The sequence below is a fragment of the Narcine bancroftii genome, chromosome 10 (genome assembly GCF_036971445.1).
Source record: "Narcine bancroftii isolate sNarBan1 chromosome 10, sNarBan1.hap1, whole genome shotgun sequence".
NCBI lineage: Eukaryota > Metazoa > Chordata > Chondrichthyes > Torpediniformes > Narcinidae > Narcine > Narcine bancroftii.
The window spans coordinates 48,066,153-48,086,386 of record NC_091478.1 but is presented as its reverse complement, the minus strand read 5'-3'; the positions used below and the strand labels follow the sequence as shown (position 1 = coordinate 48,086,386).

General features: G+C 41.2%; 1 protein-coding gene across 5 annotated transcripts in view; it reads left to right on the top strand.

The window, feature by feature from the left end:
• The window catches only part of dna2 (DNA replication helicase/nuclease 2), an 89,408-nt gene that overhangs the window by 50,779 nt on the left and 18,395 nt on the right, over positions 1–20,234 (top strand). For 4 of the 5 annotated variants that reach the window (XM_069900873.1, XM_069900871.1, XM_069900875.1 and 1 more), the window contains 6 exons: positions 2,215–2,380; positions 8,253–8,447; positions 9,035–9,265; positions 10,780–10,896; positions 15,082–15,191; positions 17,283–17,392. In XM_069900873.1, coding sequence (XP_069756974.1) covers positions 2,215–2,380; positions 8,253–8,447; positions 9,035–9,265; positions 10,780–10,896; positions 15,082–15,191; positions 17,283–17,392 — 929 coding nt within the window. Of the gene's footprint in view, positions 1–2,214; positions 2,381–8,252; positions 8,448–9,034; positions 9,266–10,159; positions 10,222–10,779; positions 10,897–15,081; positions 15,192–17,282; positions 17,393–20,234 lie in introns of all 5 variants that reach the window. The other variant, XM_069900872.1, reaches the window with a different exon arrangement.

Sequence of the window (20,234 nt, the reverse complement as noted above, 5' to 3'; positions counted from 1 at the left end):
GGCAAGAAATCAGACTGCTCAAACTACAGGGGAATCACGCTGCTCTCCATTGCAGGCAAAGTCTTCGCTAGGATTCTCCTAAATAGAATAATACCTAGTGTCGCTGAGAATATTCTCCCAGAATCATAGTGCGGCTTTTGTGCAAAGAGAGGAACTACTGACATGGTCTTTGCCCTCAGACAGCTCCAAGAAAAGTGCAGAGAACAAAACAAAGGACTCTACATCACCTTTGTTGACCTCTCCAAAGCCTTCGACACCGTGAGCAGGAAAGGGCTTTGGCAAATACTAGAGCCCATCGAATGCCCCCCAAAGTTCCTCAACATGGTTATCCAACTGCACGAAAACCAACAAGGTCGGGTCAGATAGAGCAATGAGCTCTCTGAACCCTTCTCCATTAACAATGGCGTGAAGCAAGGCTGTGTTCTCGCACCAACCCTCTTTTCAATCTTCTTCAGCATGATGCTGAACCAAGCCATGAAAGACCTCAACAATGAAGACGCTGTTTACATCCGGTACCGCACGGATGGCAGTCTCTTCAATCTGAGGCGCCTACAAGCTCACACCAAGACACAAGAGAAACTTGTCCGTGAACTACTCTTTGCAGATGATGCCGCTTTAGTTGCCCATTCAGAGCCAGCTCTTCAGCGCTTGATGTCCTGTTTTGCGGAAACTGCCAAAATGTTTGGCCTGGAAGTCGGCCTGAAGAAAACTGAGGTCCTCCATCAGCCAGCTCCCCACCATGACTACCAACCCCCCCACATCTCCATCGGGCACACAAAACTCAAAACGGTCAACCAGTTTACCTATCTCGGCTGCACCATTTCATCAGGTGCAAGGATCGACAACGAGATAGACAACAGACTCGCCAAGGCAAATAGCGCTTTTGAAAGACTACACAAGAGTCTGGAAAAACTAACAAAGAAAAGTGTCACTATTATCATTGCCTGGCACTCCTAACAGTAAGAGAAAGGGAAGCAGCCAACATTTCGGACTCAAGCCTACCCTTTACTTCCTATAGATGCTGCATGACCTGCTAAGTTTCTCCAATGCCTTTTTTATTGCACTACAATTGCCGAATCTGCAGGCGTACCTGTTTAACTACAAAGATGGCCGACTGTGGGTGATTGACCCCCCCCCCAAGAGACAACAGATCGAAGCATTGGGGAGATATGGTTGGATATATATGCCATGTTCGTGGACAGTGACAGAATAGACAGATTATAATGGGAAATCTGAGGATATCCTATTTTAGATAAAAAGTAGAAATGTGCAATTTTTTTAATGGTGAAGAATTTTGGGGTGGTGTGGTTAACATTGCAGTTGGTGAAATGCAGTTACAGTGCCTGGGATTGGGCAGCAGCCATGCTGGGGAGCTTTCCCCGTGTCTGCGTGGGTTTCCTTTGGATGCTCTGATTTCACCCCATCTTTCAAAAATAAAATGGGGGGGTGGTTATAGGTCAATTAGATGCAATTAGGTGGCATAGGCTCATGGGCCGAAGGAGCCTGTTACAGGGCTTTTATGTCTAATTTTTTTAAAAATAAAAATTACATTTAAAAAATTTAATTGAAAATCTTTGGTGTTCAGAGGGGTCTGGTATCCTTGATGGGCATTGAAAATCCATTTTTAAAATAGAGTCTGAGTAAGCAAAACTGATTTCCTTTCACTGGGAGGTTATCATCTGCCACACCTGTTTTGGAATTGTCTGTATATTTGGCCTGTTGAATTTGAGGTGAATATCTACAAAAAAAATTACATAATTTAAAAAAAACTTGTTTTCATTTTTTTTAGAAAATGAAGCTGCTTTACATCCTGGAAATGTGTGTGGCTGTGGAGCACCAATCTCATGGCTGTCATCAGTTTTGAAATATTTTATTTTGAAAGATAATAGAATGTGATGGAAATATTGAGCAGGCCAGGCAATATCTGTGGAAAGAGTTTATCTTTTGGCTACATCACCTTGCATCAGCACTGGGGGTGATTGGGGGCATGGACAAGTTGGACCAAAGGGCCTGTTTTCGTGTTGCAAAACTCTGATTCTATAAACAAGTATTAAGCTGCAGATTGGATGGGAATGTGGGATGGATTTTTGCAGGAGATTAAATGAAAGTATGGCAAGATAGAAGTATAACATCTATTTTTGTTTCAGGTTTTCAGCAACCCTACATTTGCTTTGATTTTTATCTAAAGTTGACTCTGTTTGAATCTTCACATAGAATTGTTGAAGCTAAGAAACCAGTTGGCTTTCTACTTAACCAAAGGCATCGTCTGGTCAGGGATGGAGAACAGTAATGCGCACCTGGCACCGCTACCTCCCGTCATCGGTGACCAACAAGCTTGCAGGTTCTGCTCGCAGCGACGAAACTGTGCTTTATACAACAGGTGTGTTCTGTCATCAAAAAAATAATTGGCAAAGGAGGAATGGAGTGGGATGATACCCAATAGCTTGAGCACTGCTGCAATGGATTGCACTGGGAAACTATGATGGAATATTTGGTCAGGGTGGCATTTGAAAGGTTGTGTAGCTGCATGTGACCCTGAAAGGATTGCATGCATTACTCATGGTGTCTGGACATCCCCAATTGCCAAGTATTGATGTGTATTCACTGATGTAATGAATTAGTAGGATTTTTGTGTCAGTCTTCACTAAAGAGGTTTCAAGTAACATCGCAGAAATAGCTGTAATTCTGGAATTGAAGGGGCAGGAATAAAAGTGCAAATTACAATCACCTAGTCACTGCTACTGAGCAAGTTATTGGGCATCACGAGCTGACTAGTTTCCAGGCCCTAGTGGTCCCTTGCCAGGGTCTTTAAATGAATGGCTGATGAGATATTTCCAGCATTTTCAGTTTATATTTCAGTTTTCCAGCAGTTGCAGCTTTTTAGTTTTTCATAATATATTTGATGCATCCCTATCATTTTTCCAATGTTGCCTAGAACTGAATTGTAAAATGGCAAAAGAAAAACTTTCCAAAATCGATATCGAATGCGGGCCACTACAAGCTAGTTAATATGCTTTTGCAAAATGTGAATAATTTTTTGACCAACTGAAGTGCCAGTTGATGAAGTGGACAAAGACAATGTGGTCAAACAATAATCATGGCTTTTATTAGCAGAAACTCATGGTACAATAAATGAAAGACAATAGGTGCATATACAGTTATATCCAAGCGGAGTGTCTGTAACAGTAGAGATAATGCACAGCCGATGTTAGTACAGCAAGGCTTGCCAGAGGGGAGACAGGCAGCTTGGCAGACATTCACCACACCAACTTATTAGAGTTCTTAAGAGACATATACTGGGGTTAAGGGGAAAACCAATGGATTCAGAAGGAATATCCTCCGTCAAAAGCTGTTGCAAAACATTTAAGCTCATGGGTCAAAAGTGGCATGAAAAAGTTGGTCTGAAGCTGCTGTCCTCTCCCTTCTCCACCGATCACCTCCTGTCTTTGCGACCACACCTCCCCCTCTACTCTTTTGCTCGGATGACTGCCGACATTCTTTCATACCTTAATGCCTCAAGCCCAAAACGTTGGATGTGTATTTTTATCTTCGCTACATAAAGGACACTGACCAGTTGAGTTTCTCCAGCTTTGTGTTTTAACTTCAACTACAGTGTCTGCAAATTTTCATGTTTTACTTTTGGTTTGAAGGACCTGTTGATGTGCTGTAAAACTGAGCACAACACGAAAGTCTGCAGACACTGTGATTGTAGTAAAAACACACCGAAATGCTGGAGGAACTCAGTCTTGCAGCGTTCATAGGAGACAAAGATGTATGTTTGACGTTTCGGGCTTGAGCCCTCGATGGATGCTGAAAGACCAGCTGAGTTCCTCCAACATTTTGGTGTGTTTCTGTAAAACTCTGTGACTCATGATATAGATTGGCTGCTGACAGGAAACAGAATGGGCATAAATAGATTTTTTCTTTCTAGAAAGATGTAATAAGTCATGGCTCAGGGATCTATGCTGGAACCTCAACTTTATATCATTTATGTCAATGATTTTGTTGAAAGCTCTCAAGATGATAATAAGTTGGCTGAAGTGACATAGTTAATCAATTACCAGCTCCCCTTGGTTAATCCTGATTTTTGGCACTCAGTGTGGAGTGTTCTTTCTGTGACTGTGTGGGCTTCCTCCCACATCCCAAAGATGAGCATGTTGGTTAATTGACACTTTAAGTTGCAACTTGTGTGAGTGGTAGCGTCTGAGAGGATTTTAGGGGAGAATAAAATAGGATTAATGCAGGATTAGTGTGGTTTGTTGTGCTCCACTCCCCTATTTGCTCTGGCACTCTGGCTCCCATCCTCCTACAAATCGTTTAAACCATCTGGAGCTGCACTAGCAAACCTTTCCGCAAAGATATTAGTCCCCCTGCATAGTTGCATCTATTTGAGATACAGTTAAAAGCTTAGTTTTTTTGTCCTATCGAGGCATCACAAAAAGTTGCCATGTTCCTGTGTCATTTTGAATTTAAAATTCACAGAAAACACTTGGTAAAAGCAAAGTGACAAAGGTTTATGACTGGTTAATCTAGATTTTGAACATTTTAACATGAAAGGACCATGGTAATATCCAGGATGCAGTGGTAAATTTTTGGGTGCTCATCAAAAGGGCAACAAGGAGGCCTCATGAGACCTGGCCTTGGTGGCCACAATTTTGTATTGGCGCTGTATAATTTACAGTGATCTGTATGGCTACAAAGAAGAATGACCAATCATGAAAGTATCAGGTTTGTCAAGACTTAAGAACGGTGGAGGGAGGGGTGGCTCTGCCTCTGTCGCTGTGACTTGTCAGAGCACTTCTGTAGCAGTCCCAAGCAGCCCAGTGAGATGCTGGAGCGGTGCTGCGATGTGCTCCAGTAGCACTGCATCCTTGGGAATATCTGAACAAGAATGGAAAAATATTTCCCATTTATTTTCCAAGCCTGTACTACCAGAAAGTCACTATTACATTGCTGTTTGTGGTAACTTGTTGAGTATGAACTGGCTGTCAAATTTCCAACATTATGCAAACATATGAATTAGCAGCGTGATAGGACACATGGACCCCGGAACTTTTTCTGCCATTTAACAAGGTCACGGGCTGACCCAGTTGTGACCATACTTCATTTTCATGTTCATCCATAATGATCTTTTTGACCATTGATTATCAGGAATAATTGTAGCAGGCATTGTTGGAGTTGGTCAATATTGGGGTAGGGAGCTGAGGTTTTGGTCCAAGTGGCTTCAGTGTGAAGAGGGGAGTAAGTGGCACAAGAGTTGGGAGTGACAGCTCTTTTGGGGAAGAAAGGCTTCAGTAAGAACTGATAAGGTTTTTTGATGCAGCTATGCTGAGAGACCTCACAGTCGGCAAACTGCTTGGAAATAGTGACCACCACTTCTTGGCCTTTAGCATAGACATGAACAAGGACTGGAGCACGTGATACAGGGAAAGTTTAGGAGAGGAGTTAGAGGTAGGTTTTTACACAGATAGTGCTGGAAATGTTCTGCAGGAGTGGTTGAGGCTGGTACAATAGGGACATTTAAAAGACTCTTAGTTATGCACATGGATGTCAGAAAAATGGAGGGTTGAAGGCTGTGAAGAAAAGGATTAAATTGATGTGGAGTAGGTTTGTATATCTTGGAGCAACATTGTGATCTGAAGGACTCTTATTGTGTTGCACTGTTCTTTGTTTCAAGAATCTGTCTTTCTCTAATTTATAAACTTTCAAAGACCTCGTCCAGTACCTTTGGGAAGAGGAATTCAAATATTCACAACATAGAGGAAAAAAAATCTTATTTTTATCTAGGTGCCCCTAGTCACTGGGAGGTGGATTGGATCTGGCATAAACAGTGGCTGCATGCTGTCAGTCATAGTCCCGGGAAAAGCAGGTTCCTTGGCTGCAGTTATTGTCCCAGGTCCAGTATCCACCAGATTTGCCAGAGCAATCTCCCTGTTTATGCCACAGCTGCCCCTCACGCTCTCCCAATAATCACTGCCTCTGCTGTGATTGTCATTACCATCTACTATGCCTTAGCCTCTGCTGCAACCTTAACCGCCAGGTTTGAATCCCTCCCCCACTGGGCAAGAGACTGGTGTGGGGCAGAAGTGGTGAGTGGTGCTATGGGCCCAGTCTCTCACCAATCGGCTGCCACTGTGCTGTAAAGCCAGACCTGACCATGCTCCATCATGCAACTGCTGCCATCTGGTTAATAAATAGGTGCTTGATACTTGACACGGGTTTGGTGGATTGAATAGGGCTTATTTCCATGTTTTGACAAGTCCAAGACAAAGAAAGTGAGGAAAGCAAGTTGTGAAGATGTAGATAGGTTAAGTCATAGCAAGTGATGTGTAACATGGCAAAATGAAAAAGGATTGCTCTTGACAGGGCAATGAGAGCACATTTGTGGCACACTGCGCAGCTGAAGAAAGCACAGCCACCACGTTGAGGGTCAATAATGACTGTTTATTTGAATTGAGAGTGCGCTGCCACAGTTTTCAGAATAGTGAGAAAGTGGAGTCTGCAATGCAGAGCGATCTGGGTACCCTTGTGTTTGAGTTGCAAGATGTACTGCGAGTATTTATGAAAACTAACAATGTTGTGATTAACTGCAGGGAGCTAATGCTTCAGGGGCATTGGTGGGACTTTAACTGGAGTGCAGTATACTATGTAAGTATTTAAGGGAGAAAATTAATATATTGAAAGCAGTTTGAAGCTTGTCTTGTGAGGAAGTTTGTCAAGCTCCACTGAAGTTTAGAAGGCTGAGGGGGAACCTGATGGAACCATAAGGTTTTGAGGGATCTTGATAAGATTGATGTGGGGAAAAAATGATAATTTTATGGGAGAGTCTAGAACCTGGGGTCACCATTTTAAACAATTTGGAAGCGATGAACTTCCTTAATGGTTTCTGTAGGCATTTTTTTGCCCCTGTTTATTTTGCCTCGCCTTCTTCCACATTTAACCCAAAGTGGTGCAGATGCTGGAATTATGAGCAAACAATACGAGGCTGGATGGGCTCAGCAGGTCAGCCAGCATCCAGCAGGTCAGCCAGCATCCAGCAGGTCAGCCAGCATCCAGCAGGTCAGCCAGCATCCAGCAGGTCAGCCAGCATCCAGCAGGTCAGCCAGCATCCAGCAGGTCAGCCAGCATCCAGCAAAAGAAACTGATAGTCACTGTTCTGAGAAGGGACCCATCCTAAAATCTTGGGCATCTGGTAAAGCATATTGTCTGGTAAAGCATATTGTCTTGAAAGATGTCACAGTTGATAAATTCTTTTCTTCAGTTCTTTGGAATGAACGTTGACTCAAGATGAGATTTCCATGTTGAGCCATGATTTTTGACCATTACATAAATCCCATTTACACTCTATATCACTGCCCATTTAGATATGTGTCTAATACCTCTGAAATGTTTTGTTATTTGGCAGCATCTTTCAGATATCAACTGCTGTCTGTTTTTTTTTAATATCCTACCCCTCAAATCCCTTTCAAGCTCTTTCCTTTCACCAAAGCCTATGCTCACTTGTTTTTGAGGACGAGAACACAAGAAAGGTTCTGACGATACCCTATCTATGCCTCTCATAAACCGGTATACTTCCATCAGGATATTTAACTTTTAATTTGGAGATACAGCATGATAACAGGCCATTCCAGCCCACAAGCCTGTACTGCCCAAATACACCAATGAATCTACCAGCCCCATACATTTTTGGAGGGTGGGTGGAAACCAGAATACTGGAAGAAACCCATGCAGACAAGGAGAGACTGTAAATCTCCTTACAAACAATGCCAGATTTGAACCCAATATTTGTGAATAGGAAAGGCTAGAAAAGCTCCGAAGGGTCTGGCCCAGAATACCAGCTGGGTTGGCATGGATCAATTAGTCCAAATGGCATGTTTCATGCTAATGGCTCTCTAGATCACATCTTGTATTTCTGAGGTTTTCCTTTTACACTGAACAATTAACTCCTCCCCCCGTGGAATTCTTATAGTGTAGACAATCATTTTAAGGCAATTATACAGCAGACAATCTGTCCACGCTCTGCATTTCTGTGCATTTGCACTTGCATTTGCCCATGGAGTCTCATTCCTGGCTTAGTTATGTGCCTCATGAATATACCTATGAAGTATTCGAGAAATGTCTTTTATTCTCTCAGTGCAACACTATGAATTTTCGAGGTTGGTAAATGTACATTATACTTAAATAAAGATTGATAAAGTCTGAAAGTGTTTGTTGTCAGGCACTGAATGACAAGTTTTGTTGTTGTTCTACAGAGCGGTGGAGCAAGAGATGGAGGGATGTTTTGTGCCCACAGATGTGATGTCTATTCTGCAGCAAGAAACTCAGCACTTGGAACCCATACATCTGCAATACTTTCGGCACTGGTATCTCCTCTGTGTTCTGGAGATGCATGCAATCGATAGCAAGGGAGGGGTTAGAAACATCTGGATGCATTCCGCAGAAGATAGGTGAGCAAGAGGATGAGTCACTCGTGTGAAAGGAGCGAGGGAGATACTTTGCGGCAATGGATGTGTCTACGTTTCTCAAAATTTCGGGCATGTACAATGGAGGAGGCTTTCTCTGATTTGTATGCTAGTTTTGGGATTTAACGTCAAATTTGTGCCAAAAATGGGATGCAATTGGATTCAGCAGCATCTTTCTCAGTGATTTAAAATTCCTGTTTCCCAAGTGATGTTGTTATTTTACTTGAGTTCAACATTTGCCACTGAACAAAAGAAATGTAAGAACTTGCAGGTGCTAGGATCTTGAGTGAAGCTGGAGGGACTCAGCAGATCAGGCAACTTCCATGGTGAGAAATCGTCTCAATGAAGGGTCCTGACTGTTCTCCACGGTTCCTGCCTGGCCCACTGAGTCCCTCAAACTTCTCTTGATTCACTTGGAATGAAACATCTGTCTTTTTTAAATCTTTTCTGAACAATCTTTTGTTTGTGTTAAAATAGTGTGGTGTTATTAGTTTATTTTATTGAAAATAAGATGATTGGCATGCTTTTTAAATTGTATTATATTGATATTCAGTTGAATTTTGTTTCTATAGGGAGCTACAAGGTTGCTGCGTTGCTAATTTAGTGCGGAGTGGTAGTGTGCAGATGGTTTCTGATGGACAATACCAACATCAGTTCACACGGAAAAGTGCCTGCATATCGAAAACTGGATTAACGGTTGGAGACAGAGTTGTAGTAAGTGGGCAGGAGAAAACGCTGCTTGCTGTGTCTTCTGGATATATCACTGAAATCCACTCCTCTCTGATTACCTGTTCATTGGATCGGTAGGTATATTTAACCAAAATTTTGGAAGAAGAATCCAGCAGGAGGGATTGGATCAGGATTTGTCTGATACATCTGCAACTTTGTTGGAATGAAGCAGCATTCCATAATAATTCAGGACAAAATTTTATAATGAAACTAGAAGTTTGTTACTTAATGCAAATACAACATTTCTAATATTCTTATATATTGTCCCACCTAGAAGAATTTTACGCCATGGTGCAAAATTATTATGTTTCATTTAAAGGTTGTTAAGATCGCACTACCTTTATTGTCAAAATTTTCAGGTCAATAATTAACGTAATCAAGGTTATAAATTGTGTGAAAGATCAAATGTTATAATATATCCTTTCAGACTTCAATTTCAAAAAACAGTTTGTTGAAAACCCCAGCAGTCCACAGTATTGGAAAACTTGCTGACCAGGTTGCAAGTTTAAAAAACCTTCTGAAGCAAAGGCATGATATGCATGTTGGAAAAAAGGCGGTGAGGCTTCACTATCGAGGCATTGGGAGTAGAGATGCTATCCAGCAATTAAGATCTGGGGTGGCATCAAGGGTGCAAGAGTCTGTGCTACAGTGTGGATGAAGGAGCAAACTGAACAACAGGAGCGATTAGAGTGATGAGAAGAGGTGTGGGGCAGCAGGAAGAGTGGAGATCTGGCGTAGGAAGTCAGTGGGAGGCAGAAGTTGGATATGATAGATATGTTGTTGAGAGGTGAGGAAATGTTACAAGTCAGGGAAAGGGAAGCTGGCAAGAGAATCAGCACCTCAGTAAATTGGAAGACCACATGCAATCCCAAATGGTCTTTCATCATACAGCCTTAGAAGATTTTTGATGTGCAAGAGTTGTTGCAAAACTAAATATTTTTATTTTGGACCCTTCAAAAAAAACTCAGGTGGATATACTGGATTTTACTGCAAAACTTTCACTAGACTGTTCACAAAGTTTAGTTTTAAGGTACATAATCTTTGGAATAATTAGTGTTTGACTATGGATATCATTGTACTTCCTGTTTTGAACTAATAAATCCAGCAACCACTCATCTAGAACAGAAATCAGCCACATAATTGCTTATTACATTATAATTTTTAAATTTGCTGCTTTGCTTAACTACATTTTCAACTTTGGGGAAATGTTTCACCAAGAAAGAAAAATATAATAATGAGTGAGCAGTACATTTGTCATCTTCAGTGATAGTGATGCCTTCATTATTTTTTTTAAAATCTTTAATACTGCACATGAAATCCATTACCTATTTTGTAAGTCACTCATGAAGACCTGAGATTTTTGTGATGAGACCTGTTTCTCTTTCCTCAAGTTTTCTACCATTAGGTCCAGAACAGTCTCCATTCACATGTATGATTGCGAGGATTTTAATGTAGCTCTGCCTATTTCTTGCTCTCCTACTAGTACTGATGTCAAAATTTGAGTGAGAACGTTTGAAGTTTTCCACTGTGAAGTTACTTTTTGGGTGTTCTTTATTTGGGGATCCTAAAACTTTCCTTTGCCATGCAGGAACCTCTCCAAGCTGCCTCAAGAAACTGTCTTCAGACTTGATCATGATGAGGGAGTTGGAAATACTAGTGCTCATTTAGGAAATCTTTCAAAGTTGATGGAGAAATCAGCAACCAGGTAAATTACCACCACATTGGAAGTGATTGCAGTCCTCGATGGGGTAGTTAGTCTTCTGGCTGATACTTACAATATCATTTTAGCATCCAACAGCCATAAGTTAGATGCAAGGCATAATTTCAATATTTACTGGCAGTGTGAACCCTAGTTAAGTAGTTACCTTTCCTGGTGAAGATAGAGCATACTTTGTGAATACTCATATGGCTGATGAGGCCAATGTTGGAACTGTAAAAGAGCAGGAAGTGGCTGACAGGAGAAGTAGGTGAGGAGTGGTGCATCACTTAGACCAGATGCACAAGGATCTCAGTGTATAGCCTCATTACCACCCTGAAATTACCTTCTCCATCTTAAGTGTTAGTGACATATAGTCAGGCCCATGCCAAACAACGAGCCCTCCTTTAGTCCCACATGCCCGCATTAGGCTCTTGCTCCTCTCGTCCCCTTTCATCCATGTAGTTATCTAAGTGTTTCTTAAAAGAAGCTGACATACCTCTCTCTACCACTTTGTCTCACAGATTGTTCCATAGACCCATTACCCTCTCAGATCCCTTCAAAATCTCACCTCCCTTACTTTAACTATGCCCTTCCATCCATTTTCCTACTCATAGGAAACAGACTGCCACTATTCACTTTATCCATGTCCCTTGTGATTTTATAGCCCTCAGTAAAATCCCTCTCACCCATCTTCTCTCTGAGAAAAGCAGGCCTAGTTTTTCCAGTCTCTCATAATAATTCAACTTCCCTAATCCTACCAGCAACTTTGTAAACTTCAAATGTACCCTTTCCAACTTTATATCCTTCCTGTAATGGGCTGGTCAAAACTGCGTACAATATTTCCAAACAAGGTCTCACCAACATCTTGTACAACTTCAACATGACGTCTCAACTTGTGTATTCAATGCCCGATTAAAGGCAAGTATCCCAAACACTCTTCATTACTGTGTCTACCTGTGCTATAATCTTTTAAGAGCTATGCACCTGCACCCCCAGGTCCTCCTGCCCCGTATCACTCTGTAGGGTACTACCAGGGCTATGTCCTGCCTTGATTCAGTTTACCCTAATGCTGCACCTTGCACTTTTTTGAATTAGCTCTGTTCCCTATCTGATCTTGATCTCATTGCAAACCCATGTAGTTATCTTTAACTTTGGGGAAATGTCCACCTTCCCATATATTTTTGTGTCATTGACAATATTACCTTGCTAGAAATATCCTTATCGAAATCACTTATGTGCATATTACAAAAAGCAAGTGTCTTATTATTTACTGAACCCTGAGGCAATCTACTGGTTAGGGTCTTCCAGTCTGAAAACTGCTCTCTACAAGCACTCTCTGCCTCCTCTCACAAAGCCATTCTTTTTCACTTTAGCCTTCCATCCTGTGTGCCCTAAACATTTGTATCAGGCAAACAGGTGAGACCTTATCAAACATTTTAATAAAAGCCTTATTAATAACATCAGCCCTCTTTCTCACCTCTTCAAAAAAATTCCATGTTTGTGAGTCATGATTTCCCACATTCTGGCTCTCCTAAATTTATCAGTGGCTATCCAAATGATAATAGATTCTATCCTCCAGAACCCTCTCCCAACAACTGACAAAAGACTAACAGGTCTTTTGTTACTAGGGTTATCCTTGCAGCCCTCCTTAAATAATGGGACCACATTTTCAGTCCTTGGAATTTCCCCTGTCCTTAGCGATGAGGTAAAACTGTCTGTCAGACACCAACAATTTCCTTCCTGCCTCTCCACAATGTTCTGGGATGCACCAAGTCGAAACCTAAGGAGTTATTCATCTTGATTAAAATCTAAAACTGCTTTAATCTCTGTTCTGTTGCAGCCTTGCCCTACACTATCTTTAGTTACTTCCCTCACTCCTATCTCCTGCTTATTACTGCTCCACAGTAAACACATAGACAAAATGTTAATTTACAGCAGGAGAGAACATGTGTTCCAGAAAGCAAAAAACCAAATCTTCAGCTGAAGAAAAACTCTACTGGCTGAGCAGCATCTGTGGGGATAGGAGGAGGAATTGTTGATATTTTGGGCTGAGATCCTGCATTAGGACTATATCTTGAAGTGATTGATTAAGTTTAATGAAAGTAACCTTGAGGACATATTCCTGTCATGAATATTCATGTTTTTAAGAACACTTGTCAACCAAAATTTTATCAGGACATTCACAAGAGGAGAGACAAGATAGACTGGGATTGCTTTAGACCAAAGGAACCTGAGGGCGCACATAATAGAATTTTTCAAAATGTTTTTCCCTATAACAGACATCTAAAATCAAAAGGCATGGGTTTAAGGTGAGGAGTCACGATTAGATTTTCTTCAACCAGATGGTTGTTGCCATCTGGAAGGCACTATGTGGAAAATGTGGAGACCCTCATATCATTTAATAAGTATCTGAATGAGCATTCAATCTCCAAGGTATAGATGGCGATGGACCAAATGCAAACAAGTGGGTTAGCATTGATGGGAATTTGGTGGGCAGTGTGGACATGTTGAACAAAAGTGTCTGTTTCTGTGCCATGTGACTCTAACTGCCAAACAATCTGCTCTAAATCTAAAGAGGCAGTTTTAATTCATAATCTTATGGTGAAAGATCCTTTGGCAAAATTAAGATAAAATAGAATTTCCCATTTCTTAAATCTGAAATGAGTGTTTTAAACCTGAAAACAATTCATAGATATACAGGGAGTTGTCTAAAGTAAGTGATCAATGAAGCATGCAAAAAAATATTTTATAGAACTGTAAATCAGGGAAGAGTATAGGAGGGCTGAGGATTGGGAGAATTTTAAAATAGTAAAGAAAAGGAATCTGGCTTGAGGTATATTTTAAAGCTTTTTTTTAATGTTTAAAGACAAAAAAAACTAAAGTAAATGTTAATTCTGTTTTTAAAAAAAAGAGACAATAGGAAGAATGCAAAGAGCAGATGCTGTAAAATATATATATTTACATGTGTCCTTCAGAGACCTAAAAATATACTAATAATAATAATAATAATAATAATAATCAAGGGAAGAAAGAAGGAAGTTAAATTAATATTACAAAAGGACAAGTATTAGACGAACTATCATTTCTCATGATCAATAAAACTATACATCCTGGTGACAGGATCAGCAATTGGAAATACTCTTAGAACCAAATTGTGGATGTTCTGCTGTGAGATTAAGAGCAAAGTGCTAGATCTTCTGGTTTACGTTGTGGAGTTGTAAAGAGATTGCAGGAAAACAGTAAATGTATCTATTCAGGAAAGGAAAAATCAGGAAAGTACAGTATTACATCAGCACCCCAGCATCAGTGTCTGAGAAAGTCCCAAATCCATGATCAACAAAATTATGACAGGTATCTTTGAAAACTGTCCAACATAATTAGGCAGGTTTGACTTTGAAAGGGGAAATGTGTTCAGTTAGCACACAAAAATTCTGGAGAAACTTAGCAGGTCAGGCAGCGTCCATAGTAAGTAGATGTTTCATAAAAGGCAGTCTAGGTTTCAGGCCTGAGCCCTTCCTCAAGAGTGCCAAAAATCAAGCACTCCTTCCCATCTTCCCCAACCTTTTTATTCAGACATCTGCCTTATTTTTAGGGCACCAGAGGAAGGGCTTGAGCCTGAAATTGCATCTGTCTTTTACTTACTATGCATGCTGAACGATCTGCTGAGTTTCTTGAGCACTTTTGTAAACTAAGCCAGACCCGAGCATCTGCACATTATTTTCCTTCGTAATATGTTTAGCAGCTTAATTTAAGTTCCACAAGGGTGTGATTAGCAGAAAATGGGGAACCAGTTGTAAATTTGAAATTCCAAAGATATTTGATAAATGACCATGTCAAAGTTACTGCACCAGCAATTGAGTATAACATTTCATTTAAAGCAAACGCCATCTGTTGGAACCAAAAATTTGGTGTGATTTTCAAAGAGAATTAGATGCATGCATGAAATGGCAAGAAAATAGGACTAGTTCCAAAGTGCTTGTGCATGATGGACCAAATAATTCCTTCTCTGCCAATCACTCCAGTTCTGTATGCACAGTCTGGATCAGAGTAAAGCCCCCTGATTATGTGTTGAGAAACACTTTCTAGGCACCATCGCAGAATTAAAATGACATCCTTAACATGTATTTTTGTTTGTTTATCTGTGAAAAATATCATGCTGTGGAAATGCTGAGCTAATCTGAATTTCTTTAGTGACAAGCTTCGAGAGCTCATCATTGGAATGAGGCCCCCACAGTTTGTTCCTTACTTGAGCAGTGTACTCCCACTCGAAGCAAAGGAAACCATGGCTAATATTCTGAGAGGTATTCTATCTATTTTGCATTGCCATATAGTTTGTTGGTTTTAGTATGATATTTACAACAACCATTAACTCGGTTAAACTGAATATGGGTAGGAAGTGGTTTGATTGGCATAGAGTTTTCATGTACCCCCGTGACCACATGGGTTTCTGTCGGCTGCTTACTTCCCTTTCAAAGATTTGCTAGTTGTAGATTAATTGCTGAACTAAATTATGAGAATATATTGTTATATACATTGTGCAAAGTATATATGCACCAAAACTTTTAGTTGCTGCAGCTGAACAGGAATTTCATTTTCTGGATTAAAAGGCTCTATGGCGAGCATTGCAGTTAGCACAACACTAATACAGCACCAATATGATCCCACGCTGTCTTTAAGGAGTTTGTATGTTCTCCCCATGTCTGCATGGGTTTTCTCTGGATGTTCCAGTTTCCTCCCACCCTTCAAAAATGTATGGAGGTTGGAGGTTAATTTATGTAATTGGGCAGCATGGGCTTATGGGCAGCGTGTATGGCTAAAAAAAATTTAAAATCTACATAATAAATATATAATCAAATTAAAAATACCATAAATACACACAAAAAATGTATTAAATATCCTAGTGCAAAAGACAAGTGACTTTGCATTAATGCAGGCAGTTCTTTTGTAGTGTTCGTGTAGTCCCTAACTAAGTGAGACTCAAGAGCTTGGTAGCTGTTGGAAATAAACTGATCTTGAGGTGCTGGTCTTCAGGCATTAAAGGCAGCAGTGAGAAGAGGTTGTGACCAGGGTGATGGAGGTCCTTTATGAAGTTGGCTGCTTTCTTGAGGCAGCGGGTTCAGTAGATAGGCGGTCTGAGCCTGTGAAGGACCTGGCTATGTTTATCTTCTGGAACCTTCTGAGTTCCTAGGCAGTTGAATTTCCAAACCAGGGTGTGATGTATTCGGTCAATGTAATTTCTATGGTCCACATGCAGCTCTTTGATAGAATATTTGATGACGTGCCTAAGAAACAAGAGATGTGCCTTCTTCATGGCTGCCTTGATGTGCTGATGACTCAAGAAGTCTTCTGAAATATAAATGAAAATTATGGTGATTGTGGTGGAATCGGATAAGAGTTGAATTAATGGATACATGAGACAGTAGAGGCTACAGAGAAATGGGACTGATCTGAGAGCTGGGCCAAGCAATGAGCTAAATGGTGGTCTCTAATGTCATTAAAAAATATAGGAACCTCCAATCAATTCATCTGCTATTTCTAAGTTTGGGGTGTTCAAGATGCAGCTGCTTTTCTGCATTGACTTTTAATGCAAATGGGTTGAAGGTTATAAATAAGAAACTAATGTTACATTTGGGCAGAGTACTGGAGAGGTCAAACTTTGAAGACTGGGCAGAGTTTTGGCCTCAATGTTTTCCCCCTCCTCTCCTTGGGGCTTGATTGTACTTCTCCAGAACCTCCTCTCCTCTGCAGAGCTCCCCCTTCTCTTCCCATTGGTTTTCAGCTTTTCCCTGTCTCCCACACTCCCCCACTTCCAGTGCTCATTCTACTCTTTCTGTGGGGCTAGCCATCACTCCTGCCTAGATCAGAACATTAATTTTATATGGTTCTACAGGCACTTCAGCCCATGATGTTGTGCCAATCTATCTAAGCCTTTCCTATCTCATACCCATGACCCTCTTTTTCTTGCATCCATGTGCCCGAGTCTTTTAAATGTCCCAATTGTACTCCACCATCATCCTGACCCTGCATTCCAGGCACCCACTACTCTGTAAATTAAAAAAAATTCTTGCCCATGACATCTCCCCTAAACTTTCCTCCCCTCACCTTAAACAGATGTCCTCTGGCCTTTCATGGTGGTCAACCTCATTCTCCCTGCCCTTGATCATATTCCCCTTCTTTCACCCCCACCCCCCACTCAGCCCTGCCATCATGTAGCTCCCCTGCTTCCGTGAACTATCATTCCCTGCCTCTGAGCTCAGCCACAGCCGCCCCCTGCAATCCTTCACCCTGTACTGAATTTGATGCTCCACCTGCTGTTTCTTTCCTTTCTCAATGAGTAATTTTCAGAAGCTGGGACATGTTCATCTGATCCGATCTTTTTCTTTGCCTTCAAGGATTGAACAAACCTCAGAAACAAGCAATGAAGCGAGTGCTGCTTTCTAATGATTACACATTGATAGTGGGTATGCCTGGAACCGGCAAAACTACCACCATCTGCACTCTGGTAAGGCAAATTTGCCAGCATCATTGCCAAAAGATGTGATAAACCGGGATTGTTGCTTTGGGGGGGTGGGTGGGGAGGGAGTGTGGGGCGATTATCAGTCAATAACCGCCAACTTAAGGCCAGATGCAAATTGGAGAAACAATACCTTGTTTTCTGTTTTTTCAGTCTCCAACCAGACAGCATCAATATCAACTCTGATTTCCTTCAACTCTCCCCACTTTCTCTTTCCCTGTGCCTCTGTCTACTTTCCTTCAGCTCCCCTCCCCTTCCTTCTATTACGGAGCTGTCCTTCTTAGCCCCATGCCCTCGCTTCCAATCAAATCTCAGCTTTCTCTTCTGTTCTCCCACCTGTAACAACCCATTACCTCTTATCTGATGGCCTGTGTTCCTCCCCGCACCCCCCCCCCCAACCTATTTATTTAGGTGCTCATACCTTAATGAAGGGCCCAGGCCTGAAATGTTGGTTATGTTTTATTTCCTGTGGATGCTGCGTGGTCTGCTTGTGTCACCAGCACATTTGTGTGCTGCACTGGACCCTACATCTGCAGATTTTCTTCTTCAATTTTGATCTTATTCAATTAGCCTCTTATTTGAGGCTAATTTAGCATTCAGTGGTTGTTGTGGATTTCACATAATGCTCTTCATAACACTGAAAAAGTATTGACAGCTAGTAAGGCTATGAACTCAGTGGCCTGACCAATTGGAGAGCAAGGTGGGAGGGCCACTGTCAGTCACCAAAGGATAATAAACAAACAGAAGACTACAAGAACTCTGTAGGTCAGGCAGCATCCATGGGTACAAATGATCGGTCAGCATTTTGGGTCGGGACATTGACTGTGGAGCCAGATAGGTCACCTTAAATTACCTAAAATTGTAACCTTTGATATAAGTAATATCTTCCCTTCTTACTCCAGCCTTGTTAAAGAGTCTCAACCCAAAGCGTTGACTGACCATTTCTATGCATGAATGCTGCCTGACCTGCTGAGTTCATTGTTTCCTCAACACTCCTGTATCCGTACTTTATAAGTGGGATGAAAAGCTGGTACGATATAAAAGCTCACCAGTATTGCATCATTTACTCAATATATGGAAGAAGATTATTATTGATGCAAAATCAGCTAATCCCTTTTACAATAGAAAACCTTTAGAGCAGGGGTGTCAAACTCAAATTCACAGAGGACCAAAATTAAAAACTTGGACTAAGTCATGGGCCAAACTAAATATTTATTGAAAATTTTCAACAACATCTGCATGTTTTCTCTTCTTTCAACATAGGTAATGTTAAACTTTTTCTTATTAAAATAAATGTTTAATAATAGTTTTGGATAAATTTTTTCCAGAAGAAGCATTAACAAATGAGAAATAAAATATTCAATAAATAATATTTCTCTATAGCCTTTAAGCTCCTTTTAAATGTTTTTTTTTCACAAGCCAACAAGTAAAAAAAAAAATAACAACTTGCTTCAATGAAAATCCAATCTTTCAACTATGAACAGTCCAAAGTTAACCAAAGAAAATATTAATCCAAGCTTAGCTTGCTACACTGCGATTTACTCTGATGCACCTGGGTTTAAACCAGATACTTGACATCTCTTCTTAGATGCAAGTTCATCAAACTCTGGGGTCAGAGTTTGCCTCCCACCTGTCTTGAAAGGTCCTGTTTTCTGTCTTTCGTTTGGCCATTTTTCGTAAGGGGTTTATTACATGCGAGTTGGGCGACAGGTCGCAGATGCTAATGAAAGTAAAGAGAGGAGGTGGGGGCGATTAGCGGGCTGTCAGGCCGGTGCCAACGCATTTGCAAAGCATTCTGGGATTTTTAGTATTAGCTGTGCATGCGCTATACTGGCACGGCGGCCAGTGGGCCAGCTCTAATACATATTTGATATGATCTTGCGGGCCAAACATAATTATATCACGGGCCAAATTTGGACCGCGGGCCTGAGTTTGACGTGTGCTTTAGAGAATGGGAGAGAAAAGGAAGTAAAAGAATAGAAAATTGTTTTTGGGAAATAATTTATTAACATTTGAACAAATGAAGTACAAATATGGAATAACTCATGGTACAATGTTTGCATCTGAAAGGCTAAAGGATAAATTGGGAAACAGACTGAGATTACCAGAAGGAAGCAGCTTTGAATATGTGATTACAGACACAATGATAATATTTATAACGAACATGTATATCAAGCTGCAAGAGAAGGAAAATGATGAAATAACCTATAAACCCAAGCAAAAGTGGGAAAAGGATTTAAACATAAAAAATGAAACATGGGAAAATTATGTTCTGGAACTATGAAGAATATAATAAGCACAAGGTTACACATGATACAGTATAATTGGTTTTTCTTTGGCTTCGCTTCGCGGACGAAGATTTATGGAGGGGGTAAAAAGTCCACGTCAGCTGCAGGCTCGTTTGTGGCTGACAAGTCCGATGCGGGACAGGCAGACACGGTTGCAGCGGTTGCAGGGGAAAATTGGTTGGTTGGGGTTGGGTGTTGGGTTTTTCCTCCTTTGCCTTTTGTCAGTGAGGTGGGCTCTGCGGTCTTCTTCAAAGGAGGTTGCTGCCCGCCAAACTGTGAGGCGCCAAGATGCACGGTTTGAGGCATTATCAGCCCACTGGCGGTGGTCAATGTGGCAGGCACCAAGAGATTTCTTTAGGCAGTCCTTGTACCTTTTCTTTGGTGCACCTCTGTCACGGTGGCCAGTGGAGAGCTCGCCATATAACACGATCTTGGGAAGGCGATGGTCCTCCATTCTGGAGACGTGACCCATCCAGCGCAGCTGGATCTTCAGCAGCGTGGACTCGATGCTGTCGACCTCTGCCATTACGCAGGTTATATAT